Source organism: Durio zibethinus, chromosome 19 (genome assembly GCF_047325235.1).
Source record: "Durio zibethinus cultivar Kanyao isolate XHJ-2024 chromosome 19, ASM4732523v1, whole genome shotgun sequence".
In the NCBI taxonomy this organism is placed as follows: Eukaryota; Viridiplantae; Streptophyta; class Magnoliopsida; order Malvales; family Malvaceae; genus Durio; species Durio zibethinus.
In genome coordinates, this window is record NC_143180.1 from 24,222,447 (window position 1) to 24,239,486 (window position 17,040).

Genomic DNA, 17,040 nt, shown 5'->3' on the forward strand with positions numbered 1-17,040 from the left:
CTTAATAATTTCCCTACTTTCCTTTTGCCTTGATTACTCGTTACCATTCATTGTAATTTAAAAAAAAAAAAAAGTAAAATTGAAATACTCAAACCAAAAGTGATAACAAAACTATAAAAAATAGATATTACATTTACAGCAAAATAAAAAATAAAAAAATACTTATAAAATAATAATTACTACAAATAAGTAAATGTTTCAAATATATTATATTATTTTATTTTATATAATCAAGTATATATATTTTTATGTTAAAATTTTTTCTTTAAATTATAAAATAATAGGATGAAATAAACTATTTCCTAATATATTTAATGAACTTATAAGCATATTACATGTGCATACCATATAAATAAATATAAAAGAATATTTCATTGATATATAAAAATGAAATAATTACATTTGTTTAAAGGAAAATTAAAAAAATAATTTTAAAAATTCTCTAATATCAATATAGTTTTTTAAAATGTTAATATTTTTTGTATATAAAACAAATAAATTTTTTATTTTGCAATAAACTATTTCTTAGCCTAAAACTGTTTCTCCGATCAAAACCCTAAGCCACTCTTTTCTCCTCTGCCTAAGCCCTCTCTCCTCAAAGCAAAAATGGTACTCGGCTCTTGCTTCTGTTCGTCTAATGGAGTATTTGATGAACCAAAGTGATTTTATCTTTTGCATTATATTTACAATTGTCTGATATTTTTGCAGACCGGAGAACCAGTGAACCCCAAAGCATACCCATTAGCAGATGCTCAATTAACAACCACGATTTTGGATCTTGTTCAACAGGCTGCCAACTACAAGCAGCTCAAAAAGGGAGCTAATGAAGGTTAGGAACAATCCCCATTTCCGTATTTTTTTTTTCCTTGTAATTGTTCTTATTGTTTCCGATGTGGGTTTTCTTCACCATTTCCATATTTGTTTTTTATTTTAATTATTCTTATTATTTCTGATGTGGGTTTTGATTGGCTTGTTGGGATTCAGCTACTAAGACCTTGAACAGAGGTATCTCTGAGTTCATTGTGATGGCTGCGGATACCGAGCCTCTTGAGATTCTGCTCCATCTTCCTTTGCTTGCTGAAGATAAGGTAATTGCTTTGTGGATTTTATGTACTTAATTCTCTTGGACTGGTTCAATGTTGTATATTTGAGGATTTAAACGGGCAAGGTAATTGATAAGTGGTATGTTAATTGTTACTTATACCTTTACTGTGAATTCAAACTTAGGCAAGGTCAAGCTGCTTGTTTGAATTGGATGGAATGTCTTTGTATGCTTGCCTGCACTAATGGAAGTGTGTTTGCCTAACTCAACTGTAACTTATTGGTTTGGTGGCATTGAAAATGGCTTATGTCTTTTTTTTTTTTTTTTTTCTGCATAAAGCAATATGGGAACATGGAATTTTGAGCAATTTTGGAGCTTTCTCCCTTTTCGTTAAAGTACCTTTGTTATGTTATGCATTTCTGGTTGATAAGCTGTGGCTGTCTTTTATGTTGTTTCTCGCAATACTTTTTCTGTGTTAAAATTTCATATTACTGGAAGAGGTTTTTGACAAATTGTCTTGGTTTAGGAGCATATATAGTTTTATTCCTTCAAACTAATGATGTCCCTGGCAATGAATTTGAAACATCTAATTCTGCTGCCAAAATATCAGCCAACATAGGTTTAGGGACAAAAAATAAAAAAGAATTTAGTAATTTACATAAGATTTTACACTTTCTGTTTTACATGAAATGTATCCACTCTTGAGCTAAGAAGCATTCCTATCATAAATCTTGATGGTACATAGCAATGTAAAGTTCATTTTGAAAGCAAAATCTTAACTACCACACCTTGATTCCTTGCCATGGACTAAAACTCTAGGATCAGCAGCTAGATTTTCTATTTTCCCGTGGCTTTTGTTGAAAGATTACAATGAATACATAGTAATAACCTTTATATTTTGAATTTTGCAGAATGTCCCCTATGTATTTGTTCCTTCAAAGCAAGCACTTGGCCGAGCATGTGGGGTCACAAGACCTGTAATTGCGTGTTCTGTCACGACAAATGAAGGAAGCCAATTGAAATCCCAAATACAACAACTCAAGGTATGTTACGGTATGTTATGGTAAATATAAAATGTTTTGCATTTGTTGTGGCTGAATTTTCTCCATTTTTCACTTGTGAAATGCAGGATGCTATTGAGAAGCTCTTGATCTAGAATATTATGGAACTCATATTCGGTGTGATGGGTCTCTTGGATTGTTGTGGTCGTTCCTTTGGAGGCTTTGACTGATGAAGTTGTGCCACTAGTGAACCAGTCTTTAGTATTTGACCTTTAATGTGATTTTTGTGTCTTATTCTGTTTTCTTATGAATTGAGAAAAAAGACAGTCTTGAATTGATATTTACCAGAACTTAGTATGAATGACACTTTTAATTAATGTAGTCTGTTTAATATGTTTTGTTAGTCCTGCTATAGTTTCTTTAATTATTCGCATAAATTTCTGCTTTCTTTGTCAACTTCCATGAAAAAGTAGAGTTACTTTGCTCATCTGATCTTCTTATTCAACTGGATTCAGTAAAAGTTATTCATTCTGATTAGATAAATTCTAGCATTCAAGCTGGCTCAACAGTTTCACAAATGGGTGATTATGGAAAAGATGGGTTAATCTAAACTCTGTTTTGGGACAGGAGCAATAGGGAAATAATGCATCTTTATTAGTTTTTAAATACACATTTATTCACAAAAGTGAAAGCATAGGACAAGTTTTAATAGTAAAGACAATGAAACAACTTGCTTGCATCAAACATTTTAAAGAACCTCAATGTAAAGATCAACAGACACTCATTTTTAACATTTTATACTCTCTTGTAAGAATGGAAAGCAAGTTTCAATTTGCTTTCCGGCAATTGATCCTGATTTCTCCAGCACTTCCTGTGAGAGGCTTGACGTTTCCCATTTTGATCATAGACTTCGGAAATTCCTGGAAAAATAATGAAATGTTGGCTGCATAACTTTTAACCCAAACATCAGTAGAACTTCCATTGAAGAGCTCTTGATCTGAATGAAGTAGACCTGTCTTATTTAACAAATTCTTGTAATATAAATTATCAAAAAAGCTTGGTGTTTGACGATCAAGGGGAGCAAGCACACTATCATTTCCACTTCTTGGGCAAGTACGCCGCAATGAGCTGGCGAAGGAGGGGTCGATATTGGAGTCATTATAGATGTGTCCTCGAAATGATGTGCATCTGGCCATGCCAATGGTGTGTGAACCTGAAATCCAAAATGAACCATTATACCTCTAAATAGCATGATAAATTTGATGCTATAAATGTATTTGTTCAAGAGAATAATGAATGATGACTTGAACAGTATTATCTTCCAGAGCTAGTAAATGAGAGGCGGTTTGTCTTCTTCAAAGATATCAGCTTTTTTTATACAGTCAGCCAAGTAATGGATTACCAGCAAGTGTTACTAGGTCTTTTATTGAGAGACCCTGAGCAGAGAAGCTTGAAATAAGAGCACTTAGATTAGAGGTTGGTGGGGGGATGGAGGTATTTGCCACACTTCTGCTAGCTGTGGTAGAATCCCTTCTTCCCAACCTTACCTTCCACGAGGGACCTCCTAACTGCAAACACCAGAAAATTATCATCAAGAAAAAGTATACTATGAGTCTCTATAAATAATGTTTGCTGACCTGAACAACCGAATCGCGAGCTGCTATAGCAAGAAGATCAGCGCAGGATACCACTCCAGGACATGCTTTCTCCAGCTGGGCTTTGATGTTATCAACCACGTTGAATCCTCTAGCAGAGTTATTGTTAGGAACTGCAGTTTTCTCACCTATAAATGTGGCATTATCATCTAATAGTACTGATCCATCACAGCCCTAGCCATCATAAAAATTCAGTTTAGTTAATTCAGCAGCAGCATACATTATCAATGAAATTGAACCCATACTCACATTAACAAAACAGTCATGAAAATGTAATCTGAGCAAGGATGCCCCTATGCGCGTTTCATTCTTTATAGCAGCTGCAACTGCTGCCTTAACAATAGGAAATGCTTGTGGACAAGTGGAGGAGTAGTAATCAGGGGAGAGTTGGCCATTGGTTTGAAATGAAGCGGCAGCAGCAATCAAGATAAGAAACAATGAATGATAACAAGCCATAGAAACACTTTTATCTAATTCAAGAAAAACAATATCACTTGTAATTTCTTTCCAATTATTTTGAACAATTGTGACTGATTGGAAATCTAACCATCTCTTTTTATAGTGAGTAACGCATGCAGATTTTGATTATCACAAAAATGGAAACGTGTACGTGTTACAGAAGGTAACGAAGGTTGGCAAGTTCTTTTTGTTCATTGCCTTTAGTTTGTTGAGATGTTTTTTCCAGGAAGAGCTTCTGCTAAAAGCCTGAGGTTCCTTCGGCCTCCATGGTGCCTTGAGTAAGATTTATCTTACCCATAAACAAAAGAAAATTAAGACTGCACAGTCAAGATTAATGCAGCCTGATCACTGTAGTGGGTGAAACTCTGTTTACTTTCTCATATTTTAGTTTTAATCAGAATCATATTCACATAATTGAAGGCTTTAAGCAATCAGGACAGTAAAAGTAAAGTTTCACTGTTTATGATTAATTGCTCATAAAAGTAGTTTTTCTATCAGTTAATTATGTACTATAGAAGTGATGTGAAAGAACCTAATTATTCATCACTTTTTTTTTTCTTTTTTCTTTTGTTATAAGCTCTCAATAAGGGCTAGAACTTTGATTTTTTTTTTTTTTTTTAATGAATATGGGACTGGCAATTGTGATGGAAATGGTTGCTATAATGCTTCTAGACACATCATTTTTTGCAGTTTCTTATTACATTTTCAGCTGGCATTTGCAATTGACTTTTCTGCAGTTGATCCTGATCTCTCCACAACTTCCTTTGAGGAGCTTGATGGTTCCCATTTTGATCATAGATTTGGCAAAGTGCTTGAAAAATTCAGATCTGTAGCATACTCTTTTACCAAAATATCAACAGAAGTGCCATTAAAGAGCTCTTGATCAGACCAGAGGAGACCCTTCATCTTAAACTAGTTGTGGAAATACGAATTATCAAAACAACATGGCGTATGGAAATCAAGGGGTTTAGGCACATTATTGTTTCCACTTGTCGGGCACTTCTGCTGCAAGGATTTGGCGAATGAGGGATCGATGTTAGAGTCATTGTAGATGTGTGTTCCAAATTTTGTGCACCTGGCCTGACCAATAGTGTGTGAACCTGCCATTCACAATGAGCCAATAATTTGTTTAAGTTATATATCTTTAAATTACAGGATTAATCAAAGAAAACGATTGCTCATCTGCTTGTTTTTTTAATTTTTCCGTCAACATCCCTTTGCTACGAAATTGAAAGAAAGTATATATGTTGTTGACAGATTTCTTGATCATTCATGAAATAGTGCATTATTAGCCAACTTAAAGTCTCATTACCTGAAAGTGCCACCAAATCTTTCAGTGAGAGTCCTTGAGCAGCAAAAGCTTGATAAAGAGCTCTTATATTGAAATTGGGTCCAGGAAAGGAGTTGGTTGCAGCAGCCCTGCTAGCAGTGGTAGAAGCCCTGCTCATTTTCATTATCCAGTTCACTTTAATTGATTAAAAGCATTAACCTAGAACATAAACCAGTTTATGAAAGTGAAATGATACATTAACAAAGAAGTCATGGAAATGCAACTGGAGCAAAGATGCCCCCATGCGCGGTTAGCTGCTAATCCTTCTTCAACAATAGACAGTACATTGGGGCAAGTGGATTTGTCGTAGTGTGAGGACAGATTGCCATCGCTGCCTTCAATAGATGCACCAGCAACAAAAAAGATCAGTAGGACTAACAAGTAACATGCCACGAAATTCTTATAAAATCTTAAAAACCAAAGGTTATTGCCTTCCTAAACTACTCAAAACTGTAACATACAGCACCCTTAAGCCTAATGTAGATCATAAAGGAAAAATACTTCATTTAGAAATTTAGTGATTGGTATTAACAAAAAAAGTGTAAATACGCAGCTTCATACACAAAGGTGATAACTAGTTTATACGGTGGTTAAAGTCTTACTCTATTAATTTCAAATAGACTTCGAGTAACCCTTAAAGTAATGGCAACTTGTTTCTTCTAGCTATGTTTGGCCTATACCAAGGGACCTGAAACGTTTAACAAGCTCATAAAATTACATTTTCTCTTTACATTACACCAGACACCGTTCCTATTAAGGCGAAACTTAGAATGTTCATTAGTACACAAAAAGTGACTATTTTTGCTTTCTGTCTGATGGATTACGATCAAGTCATGAAGCAGTTAGATTATAATTCTCCTTGGCTATCTTTGATAATTAGGCCATGGGGAATATGATTTTGTTTTGGTTAAGCGTCCTCAAATTATCCACTTTAGGGAACATTAAAAAAAAAAAAAAAAAAAAAAAAACTCATTGATTACACTTCATATTCATATTGATGGTCCAGCAGAGGCAAAGACTTTCACATCATTGTCTAAATAATTGCCTTGTTTTTACCTTTGATGCATCTATTAAACCAGCAAAGGTGGAAATAATCTATGTAATGATGACATTGGGGACCATTTTTAAACAAAATTTCTGATATTAACTGCAACAGCAATGTACTGGCTGTTGATATGAATTAATCACAGGAAACCTTCGATGAACAGAGTTCATATCCGCCTTCTTTTTTTTTTTTTTTTCTCTTTTTGGATAATTGAAAATTTCTTTCACCTCAAAAAGGTTTGCAGGAATATCAATCCTATTAGCCTACTAAAATACCACAACTGTTAAAACAAATGAGCAAAAGAAAAGAAACAAGTTGAAACTGACAATGACTCAAAACTGTGAGAACCCAAACCTTGGAAAGAATCAGAATTCATTCCATTGAAATATATTGGGTTTCTGAATTGGTTGAAACAATTACTAATAAATGATACGAAGATAATAAATAATAAATTTATGAATATGGAATAGTCGAATTGTCAAACATTTCAACATTTCTCTTCCTCCATAATCAAATCGTTTCATGCATACCAGTGCATCTATTAATTAATTAACTTAAGTTGCAGTGTTAAACAATCAATCACGTTCATTTCAATTCCCATATTTCTTTATGTATTCAAATGCACCATGTTACAACTCAAGTACAGTGTGATATATCCCCAAAGCCCACATGGCAAAAGAAAGCAATGGCTGGTTGCACATGCTGAAGCTCTACGTGTGAGAGCCAGATCAATGCATCAAGTCTCTCGACAACTAGTACTAAATTATCAGGATTTTCATCACATCCTTCCAGGCTAAACTGTTGACATTTCCTTTTCATTTCATAAATTGTTTATGGTTTTATTCAAGGTACAAATAGGCACTGTTGGAGCTGTTGACAAATTTATTTGAAATTGATTAGATATTACTTGATGAACAAAAAAATTTACAAAAAAAAAATTCTAAGAGGAAATAAATTCTTAATAGGCAAATTTATATGGTTATAAATAAGTGAAATCTCTATGGGGTTAAGTATGAGAAAAAGATATAAGAGAATTATAAAGTTTTATGGGATAGACACCCCATACAACTACTGGAGATTTATTTCTTATGGGTGATATGTTTGAATGTTTGTGAGTGGACTAGAGGAGACTGAAAGAGTCCACATAGGTATGGTACATGGGTGCACAAGGTTATGTATTTATTTAGGTTGAGAACACTCCATAAAACTAGAAGAGATTGAAAGGATCTATGAGTATTAATTGTGAGTGCTTGATATGGATATATGTTTGTAATTTTTTATAACTAATAGATCTTGTTTCTCATCTGTGGACGTAGGTCGATTGGACAGAACCACGTTAAATTATTATCTATTGTGTGATTGATTGATTGTTTGATTTCGCTTCCGCTTGTATGATTGGATTGGAGCCTTTTGACCTAACAAGTGGTATCAGAGCTAAAGGTTTGAGACATAGAAAGAGTTAAAAGTTTGAGCAATGGGAAGAGATAAGCTTAGAAGAGCTTGATTCAAGAGAGGAGTTCAGGTTCATGTTTTGAATATTGAAGATTGATTTACGTGAAGTGTGAAGATATATAAGAGAAGATGATTATGAAACTTCTATTATAGGTGGAACCAAGCATGTTTAATATGAAGACAGATGATTTGATGGAATTTGAATCAAGGTGAAGATTGTTGAAAATAGTGACTCAAATTTCATAATAGATTTCTTTGAAATTAGTTAGATATTGTTTGATGGACAAAAAGACTTGCAAAAGAAGAATTCTAAGAGAAAAAAAATTCTTAATATGCAAGTTTGACTTGCAGAAAAAAAATTCTAAAAGGAAATGGATCTTAATAGGCAAGTTTGTATGGTTATAAATAGGTGAAGTCTCTGTAAGGTTAGGTATGAGAAAAAGATGTAAAAGAGTTGTAGAGTTTTATAGGATAGACACCCCATAGGACTATTGAAGATTTACTTCTTGTGGGTGTATATGTTTAAATGTATGTGAGTGGACTAGAAGAGATTGAAAGGGTTCATAGGTATGGTGTATGTGAGTAGACTAAAGGAGATTAAGAGGATCTACAAAGATATGGTGCATAGGTGCACAATGGTATGTGTTTATTTAGGTTGAGAATACTCTATATAACTAGAGGAGATTGAGAGGGTTTATGGGTATTAATTGTGAATGCTTGAAATGGATGTATGTTTGTAATTCTCTACAACTAATAGATCTTATTTGTCATCCGTAGACATAGGTCGATTAGACTAAATCACATTAAATTATTATTTCTTGTGTGATTAATTGATTATTTGATTTTACTTCTACTGGTGTAATTAGATTATAGTTTTTTGGCCTAACAGGAGCAACACTGAAAATCTAGAATTACCATTTTTTGTATATTTGAAATTTTAAGAAAAGGTTCCAAAATGTGTAACGGTGTCACTTTCTTTAAGGTTTTATTTGTCTCTACTGTATTATTTAATTAGTAGGTATGCAAAAAGATTACAGGTAATAAACCTTAATGATACAATAAAGCTCAGTGATTGATTACATTTTGCATTGACAAAATCAATCCACTGAGTATTCATTGATGTATCACAAGATCACCGAACTTCTATAAAAGTATTTTGCAACAAAACTTTTATAAAAAAAAAAAATCTAGAGTTTAAATAAAGAAGAAGAATTCCAAGAATTATTTCTATATATATTTTTAGAAAACTAGAGGAGTCTTTTATAAACAGATAAGTGTTTTTTCTTACAGAAATGATTGTCTATTTTGAATAGATAAAACTTTATATTTTTAAACAGTTGAAACTCTTTATTTTAAATAGACTTATTTATCTGTTTTGAACAGACTTAACTATCTGTCTTTATTTTTCTTTTCCAATGTAGGATTATTTTTCTCTTTTTTTTTTTTTAAATCTCTAACAATCTCCTACTATTTTCAAAATAATCTAGATTTATGATGACCTTAAAAATCAATTGCATAAATAAAGGTATCTTTTAATTTGAACCTTTACTCAGTGAAAACAAGTTAAAGTTAACCAAAATCACATGATAGACTATGTTTTAAACTAGCTATTCCATTTGGTTAACCGAACTTGTCTCACATAATGATTTCAACATCCAATGAATGCTTGGTATCCGATGACACATTTATGGTCATGTGTCTAAAGTCGGCAATTTAACCCATCCCCGACGGGTTTCGACCTGACCCGACCTTACGGGGTCATTTTTTTTTTTTAAATTCGAGTTTCGGGTCGGGTCGGGTTTGGATTTTAGGCAAACCCGACTCGATATTATATAAAAAATTATTTTTTAATTAATTATTTAATTATTATATATATTTATTTATATAATGATATTTTAAATATTTATATTTAAAAAATAATATTTTATTAATTTCGATTCGGGTGCGATTTATATAGTATCGGGTCGGAGTCGAGTTCAGCTATGAAAAAACAAAAAAGAATTCAGGTAGGGTCAAGTTCGGGTTTGATAACACATAAAGTCAGATCGGGTTTGGGGCGAGCAAAACCCACCCTAAACCTAACCTGATGCCAACTCTACATGTGTCTGCATCTTTTTTTTATGAATACTGTTAAAGCCAAGCTCTTAAGCTCCTAGAAGTGGCCATACTTCATACTTACATAGGTAGTTCCCATTAAGAGTGTTTCCGTAATTATAACACTCTAACATATTTATGTTATGGGTCTATTAAAAATATATTACTCATCATTCCTTTACCATTACGGTTACCTAGCACTTTACGTAAGATGGCATTAAATATTACTATAGTGCTAACAGTTACATACAGATGATGTAGTTTGTCTCTTTAAACTTAAGACTTGATGTTATACTAAGTGTTGAGTTGAGTTTCCATCATGGGTGACTTTACTTCATGAGTTTGAGCTCCATCCTTATTGAGGTATTTTTTACCAACTCTCTAGCAAAACTTTTAGTTAAAGGATCTATCAAGTTTTCATTTGACCTCACATAATTTATAGTGATCATTCCATCTGAAATTAATTATCGAACATAGTTATGTCTTAATCCAATATGTCTAGACTTTCCATTATATAGTTAGCTATATGCCTTTCTAGAGTTGATTCATTATCACATTGGATAGAAATTGGAGAAATTGGTTTAGGCCATAAAGGTACTTCATGTAATAAATTTTTTAGCCATTTAGCTTCTTTAATTGTTACGGCTAATGTAATAAACTCAGCTGCCATGGTGGAATTTGTTATGCATGTTTGTTTCTTGGAACCCCAAAAAATGACACCCTACTAAGTTCAAAAATCCACTCACTTGTAGAAGTATTATCTTCTATATTAGTAATTTAACTAGCATTAGAATATTTTTCTATAACTGAAGGATATCCAGTGTAACGCAATCCATAATTGATTGTTTTTTCCAAATATTGAAGTACTTTTTTAACTACTTGCTAATGCAAGTCACTTAGATTACTTGTGTACTCACTCAACTTTTCAATAGTAAGTACTATGTCTAGCCTTGTATAAGTCATTGCAAACATTAGACAACCAATTATTCTTGCATATAACAATTGATCGATTATTCTATCAGTATTATATACTAATTTCAATTGAGAACCCATGGGTGTAGATACTAGAATACAATAAAAAATATTAAACTTTTTAAGTACTTTTTCAATATAATGCGATTGTGACAAGGTTATGCCACTATTATTCTAGATTATTCTAATTCTAAGAATAACCTCTACTACACCTATATCTTTCATTGAAAAATTATTTGATAAAAATTTAATTGTTTTCTTAACTTGTTTTGAATTGTGTCAAATATTAACATATCATCTAAATATAAGCAAATTATGACTCATTTGCCATTTTCAAATTTGTTATATATGCACTTATCTGACTCATTAATTCTAAAATTATTAGCAAAAATGACTTCATCAAACTTTTGGTGCCATTGTTTTGGTGCTTTCTTAAGTCCATACAAGGATTTTACAAGCTTACAAACCTTATGCTCTTGACCTGGAATGATAAACCCTTTCGGTTGTTTGATATATACTTCATCTTCTAATTCACCATTTAAAAATGCAGTTTTTACATCCATTTGATGTATAATCATATTATAAATCAAGGCAACTAAAATTAAAAGCCTAATTATAGCAATTCTAGCTACTGGAGCATAAGTATCAGGTAATCTATCCCTTGCTTTTGTGTAAAGCCCTTGGCTACCAACCTTGCTTCAAATTTATCTATGGTTTCATCCACCTTCATTTTCATTTTGAAAATCCATTTACAGCCTATTGGATTAAAACTTGGTGGAAGGTCAACCAAAATCCAAGTTTTATTTTCCATTATTGAGTCCATTTCATAATTTATTGTTTCTCTCCAAAAGGCATAAGCTTGAGACTTTATTACCTCTTCATATGTATTAGGATCAAACTTTGCATTAAAAAAATAAGAAAATTTATTGTTTATGCTTTCACTAGTCCCTTCCATAAAGAACATAAAAAATTCTCGTCCAAAAGCTTTTGCTTTTCTAACCCTTTTGTTTATCTATATTTCTTGACAAGATTCATCACTAATTTTAGTTTGTTTCAATGGATTTGAAATTTTTTTTCACTTGTAGAATGAATTGCTTGTAGTTGTCTTGAAATAGATTTAAATCTATTTTCATCCAAAATTGCATCTCTTGATTCAATAACAGTGTTAACTGAAATTGAATCATTTGGTTTAATAACCATGAGCCTATATGCTTTACTATTTTGTGCATATCCTATAAATATGCATTGTGTTCCTTTTTCACTAACTTTTTTTTTTTGTTTTGGAATTTTAACTATAGTTCTACATCCCCAAACCTTTAAATAATTAAGATTTGATTTTTTTCTTCCATTGCTCATACAAGGTTATTTTTGTTTCTTTGTTAAGAATTCTATTTAGTATATGACAAACTGTTAATAAAGCCTCACCCTAAAATCTTTGTCCAAAATCAGAATATGATAACATTGCATTTACCATTTCTGTTAAAAACCTATTCTTCCTTTCAACTACATTATTCTATTGTAATATATAAGGAGTAATAACTTGGTAGGTTATTCCAGTGGATTCAAAGTATCTTAGATTATAATATTCTTCACCCCTATCTAACTTTAAGCACTTAATAAAAAATTCACACTAAAGTTTGACTTCAGATTTATATATTTTAAACTTATCAAGTACTTCAATTTTAGAATATAATAGATAAACATAACAATATTTAGTACAATCTTCTATAAATGTGACAAAATATTTCTTTTTAGATAATGTAGGAGTGCTATGTATATCACAAACATCACTATGAATTAACTCAAGTAACTTTGTATTTTTTTTAACCTTGGAAAAAAGATTTCTAGTAATCTTAGTCAACATGCATATATTACAATTATTAATGTCCTGATTAAATTCAGGAATTAATAGAAGTTTACTCATATCATGCAATTTTCTCTAATTTAAATGACCTAATCTAAATGCCATAAATATGAAGATTCAACCAAGTAAGCAGAAATAATATTTTTATTTTTATTAATAATATTGAGTTTGAACATTCCCTCATATATATATACCTTTTTCCAATAAAAATTCACCCTTTAGACAGAATAAATTTATCTACCTCAAATACAAGTTTAAAACCAAAATTGTTCAACAAACTTCCAGACACTAAGTTCTTCCTAACTTCTGGTACATAATAAACATCATTCAAAGTTAGAGTTTTTCTAAAAGTGAATTCAATGTCAATAGTCCTTTTGCCTTTGATTATTGTTGTAGAAGAATTTCTTATATAGAGGACACTGCCATATTCATTTGGTTTGAATGTTGTGAACATGTTTTTGTCCTTTCAAACATGTTTTGTTGTCCCAGAATCAACCCACCAAAATTCATCATTTTCAAGCATGTTGATCTCAAAAATCATGGTAACAAATTTTTTAGAAGTATCCCCTTTTGAGGAATCATTTTTCTTTTGTAGCAACTGACATTTTTCTTGAAATGTCTTGGCATACCACAATGGTAACATGAGCCTTTCTTATTTTTTTTTTAATTTTGGCCCATTAGTAATCTGCTTGAATTTGAACTTTTTTTGTCAAGCTTTATAATTTGTCTTTCCTCTAAAACATGAACTTTGGTTTCACTAGAATTGTAATTTTGTTCTTGCTTTTTGTATTCCTCTTTAATTCGAAGATGATTAGCTAAAGCTTCAAGAGTGATTTCCTCTTTTTTATGTTTCAAACTTCTATTAAAGTCCTTCCATGATGGAGTAAGTTTGTTTATTACAAATGACACAATAATTGTTTCATCCATTCTCATATTATATTGTTTAAACTGATTAAACATTCTTTTCAATTTCACGCAGTTGTTCAATCACAAAACATCTATTAACTATATGATAATTATTGAAATGACTAATGAGAAATTTCTTATTTGTTTCATCATCGGTCATACACCTGGTCTTTAATTTGTCCCATAACTCTTTTACAGTAGCTTCGTTTTGATATGTATCAAACAAGCTATTAGACAGACCGTTTAGAATGACTTTACACATGTAATGTGTATTATCTCATTTCTACCTCTCTTTTGTTGCAGCAATAGATTCTTCTATTTTATTTTCTTCTACCCTAAGAGTAGTTAGAACATATACAATCTGTAATACCCCAGCCCAAATAATAATTGAGCTAGACTAATACTAAAGCCCATCAGTTAATTAAGACATTATTTAGTAAAAGAAAAAGGACTAAAGTATGAGATGAAAGAAAACCTAACTATCGTGAAACAGAAAAGAAATAGAGTTCTTATTCCTCATCTTCTTTAGGGTTAGAGAATATAAAAAAATCAAGTTGGAGATTCACAATCAGAGGCCACAATCAAGTTAATCCCTTAAAGGTGAGTACATGCCCTCCTTTTATTTGAAAAAAAATATCAAGTTGATTGCTATTATTTAGAGTTGAAGTTTTAAGAGAAAAACCAAGAAAAATCATGAAATCCTTTATTAATCTTGATGATCTATTTGGATAAATTACTGGGCTTTGTTTATTTCATGTTCTTAAGATTTATTGATGATTATTGAATGGAGTTTGAAGGCTGAAAGTAAGGATTTGTGTTTTTAAAGATTGAAAGAGAAATTCTATTTTTGGATGAGATGTTGTGATTTGTAATAATGAATTAAAATAGAATTTTGTATTAATGGATAGATTATTACTGTGATTATTATATATCATTGGAAAGCATGTTGAATCAAGTTTCTAATGAAATAAACGAAAGTCAAATCTGAGTTTTCTATGAAGAGTTGTCTAATTTTAACTTAAGGATATGCAGGCTGTAAGACAACAGCATCAGGGTTGAATTACGAAATTCTTCTTAATTTGTATATAAGGATTTACAGATTAAGCCATATATGTTTGGAGAGCTTATTGAGTCTACTTTCCAATGAAACAAGCGGAATTGAATTTGGAGTTTCCTGTGAATAAATATATAATTTTTATTAGAAGGTATACAGTCTGTTTGGCAGCAGTAGATGACGTGGATTTCAAAAATTGTTATAATTAATCTACAAAGAATTATGAGGTTTTCCATATATGGTTAGAAAGCTTATCAAGTCTAGTTTCTAACGCATTAAAGAGATCATAATTTCGATTTGGATATGTTGAGATATGACTGTTTTAATGAAAAGAGATCAGGCTGCCAGTATTAATTAGTTAAGTTAACCCTTTGTGTAACTTAGTTGATTTTGTATAAATGGTCTCAAAAAGGGTTGATTAAATTCCGATCTGTTGAAATGATCTTGGATAGGCCATTAATTATTTTGGGGGGAAAAACTAAGTGGTAGAATCGAATGGAGGTAAGTAGAATCTCACACACTTTGCTTGTTTTCGAAACTATGTATATATGTATGTTTCTAATTGAATGAATATTTTATTTCATTATTTTCAATGTATGAAAATAGGATCAAGCATATGATTATTTTGTGTTTTCGCTATGTAAATGACAGATCATGCTTATGAATGAAATGAGAAAATTATTTATGTTTAAAGAATGATTTTGTGATAGTTACGTTTTTATATCCCTGGGAAGTGGGATCATCGACACCAGAACTAGTTTTACGTCCCTGGCTAACGGGTAATAGTAGTTAGCATAAGCCCTGGCTAACGGGTTATAATAGTTAGCAATGATCATGAGAATGAAATTGTCGATACGGACAATGTCACGGGTTATAGCAGTGACCATAGCTAACGATTTGAATGATAATGATGATTTATGATAATGATGATTTACGATGATTTTTAATGATTGATCCATGATTTGGTTTGATTATGATATTTGAATGATAGCATATTTTGCAATGATTTATGAAGTGACATATTTTGACATTGATTTATAAATTTATGAAATATTTGATAAAACGATGATCTTGAAATGTTTTGATATTATGATTTGATGAATGTTTTGAATGATATATATGATGTGTAAAAAAACGATGCTTGATCTGATAAGGTGTGTGAGCCTATACTTACTGAGCTGTGGTTTGTTCATTCCCCTTTTTCTTTTACTAAATAATGTCTTAATTAACTGATGGGTTTTAGTATTAGTCTAACCCAATTATTATTTGGGCTGAGGTATTACACAATCTTCAAGGTTGAAAGCAAAAAATGCATTTTTTTCTATCATCTACAAAAATTGCCACCATCAAAATGATCCAATTTGACAAAACTAGAAGCGAATTCCCTATGTGTTGCTTCAGTAGCCATTATTGAACTAAATAAAACTTTAAGATTGTTAGAGTAACACTAAAAATCTGAAATTACGGCTTCTGGTAAATCTAAAATTTTAAAGAAATACTCTAAGGCGTGTAATGGTGCCACTTTCCTTAAGGTTTTATTTGCCCTCATTGTATTATTTAATTAGTAGGTGTACAAAAAGATTGCAAGCAACAAACTTTGAAGATACAATGAAGCCCAGTAACTAACTATATTTAAGCATTCACCGGCGTATCACAAAATCACCAAATTTCTATAAAAGTATTCTGCAGCAAAATTTTTAAAAAAGAAATTTGGAGTTTGAAGAAAGAGGGAGATTTTAAGAATTATTTCTGTATATTTTTCAAAAAATCAAAAAAGCTTTTTATAAACAAACAAGTGTCCTTTTTTATAAACATGACTGTCAATTTTAAATAAACAAAACTATTTATGTTTGAACAGTTGAAACTATTCATTTTGAACATACTTATCTATATGTTTTGAACATACTTAACTATATATATATATATATATTTTTTTTTTTTAACGTGAGATTATTTTTTATATTTTATTTTGAAAATCTTTAACAGGCACAAGTATAATAAGCTTGAACCTTGAACTCGGAGATAGCTTAACTCAGTTGTTTTCAATCACTCTTAAAAAAGGAACATACAACATATTTAAGATTCAAATTCTAACACCTGTAATCTCATTTTTCTTTTATCTCGTAACTTCTTTTGTATATATATAAAAAAAAGACAGGCATGTTT

The 17,040-nt window shown here is 31.2% G+C and overlaps 2 protein-coding genes and 1 pseudogene across 2 annotated transcripts; 1 reads left to right on the plus strand and 2 right to left on the minus strand.

Annotated features, from left to right (window-relative positions):
• The first annotated feature begins 482 nt into the window (after positions 1-482).
• Positions 483-2,446, plus strand: LOC111310015 (uncharacterized). The gene is made up of 5 exons (XM_022909097.2): positions 483-609; positions 709-829; positions 985-1,088; positions 1,954-2,085; positions 2,172-2,446. The coding sequence occupies exons 1-5, from the start codon at positions 607-609 to the stop codon at positions 2,196-2,198; spliced, it is 387 nt and encodes a 128-aa protein (XP_022764832.1). The 5' UTR covers positions 483-606; the 3' UTR covers positions 2,199-2,446.
• Positions 2,447-2,676: 230 nt separating this feature from the next.
• On the minus strand, positions 2,677-4,238 carry LOC111310014 (peroxidase 4-like). Its single transcript, XM_022909096.2, has 4 exons — positions 3,948-4,238; positions 3,681-3,872; positions 3,446-3,611; positions 2,677-3,256 (listed from the first exon to the last, which is right to left on the minus strand). Exons 1-4 carry the CDS (start codon positions 4,152-4,154, stop codon positions 2,871-2,873), a joined length of 951 nt encoding a protein of 316 aa, XP_022764831.2. The 5' UTR covers positions 4,155-4,238; the 3' UTR covers positions 2,677-2,870.
• A 554-nt stretch (positions 4,239-4,792) lies between these two features.
• LOC111309669 (cationic peroxidase 1-like) lies at positions 4,793-5,645 on the minus strand (annotated as a pseudogene).
• Between the last annotated feature and the right edge of the window lie 11,395 nt (positions 5,646-17,040).

Coding starts and splice junctions, on each gene's coding strand:
- LOC111310015 (XM_022909097.2), top strand. Junction 1,089..1,953: donor CTTTGCTTGCTGAAGATAAG/GTAATTGCTTTG, acceptor TGAATTTTGCAG/AATGTCCCCTATGTATTTGT. Junction 2,086..2,171: donor CCCAAATACAACAACTCAAG/GTATGTTACGGT, acceptor TGTGAAATGCAG/GATGCTATTGAGAAGCTCTT.
- LOC111310014 (XM_022909096.2), bottom strand. CDS start 4,154: ATGGCTTGTTATCATTCATTGTTTCTTATCTTGATTGCTGCTGCCGCT. Junction 3,873..3,947: donor TTCATGACTGTTTTGTTAAT/GTGAGTATGGGT, acceptor TATGATGGCTAG/GGCTGTGATGGATCAGTACT. Junction 3,612..3,680: donor CTCGCGATTCGGTTGTTCAG/GTCAGCAAACAT, acceptor TGGTGTTTGCAG/TTAGGAGGTCCCTCGTGGAA.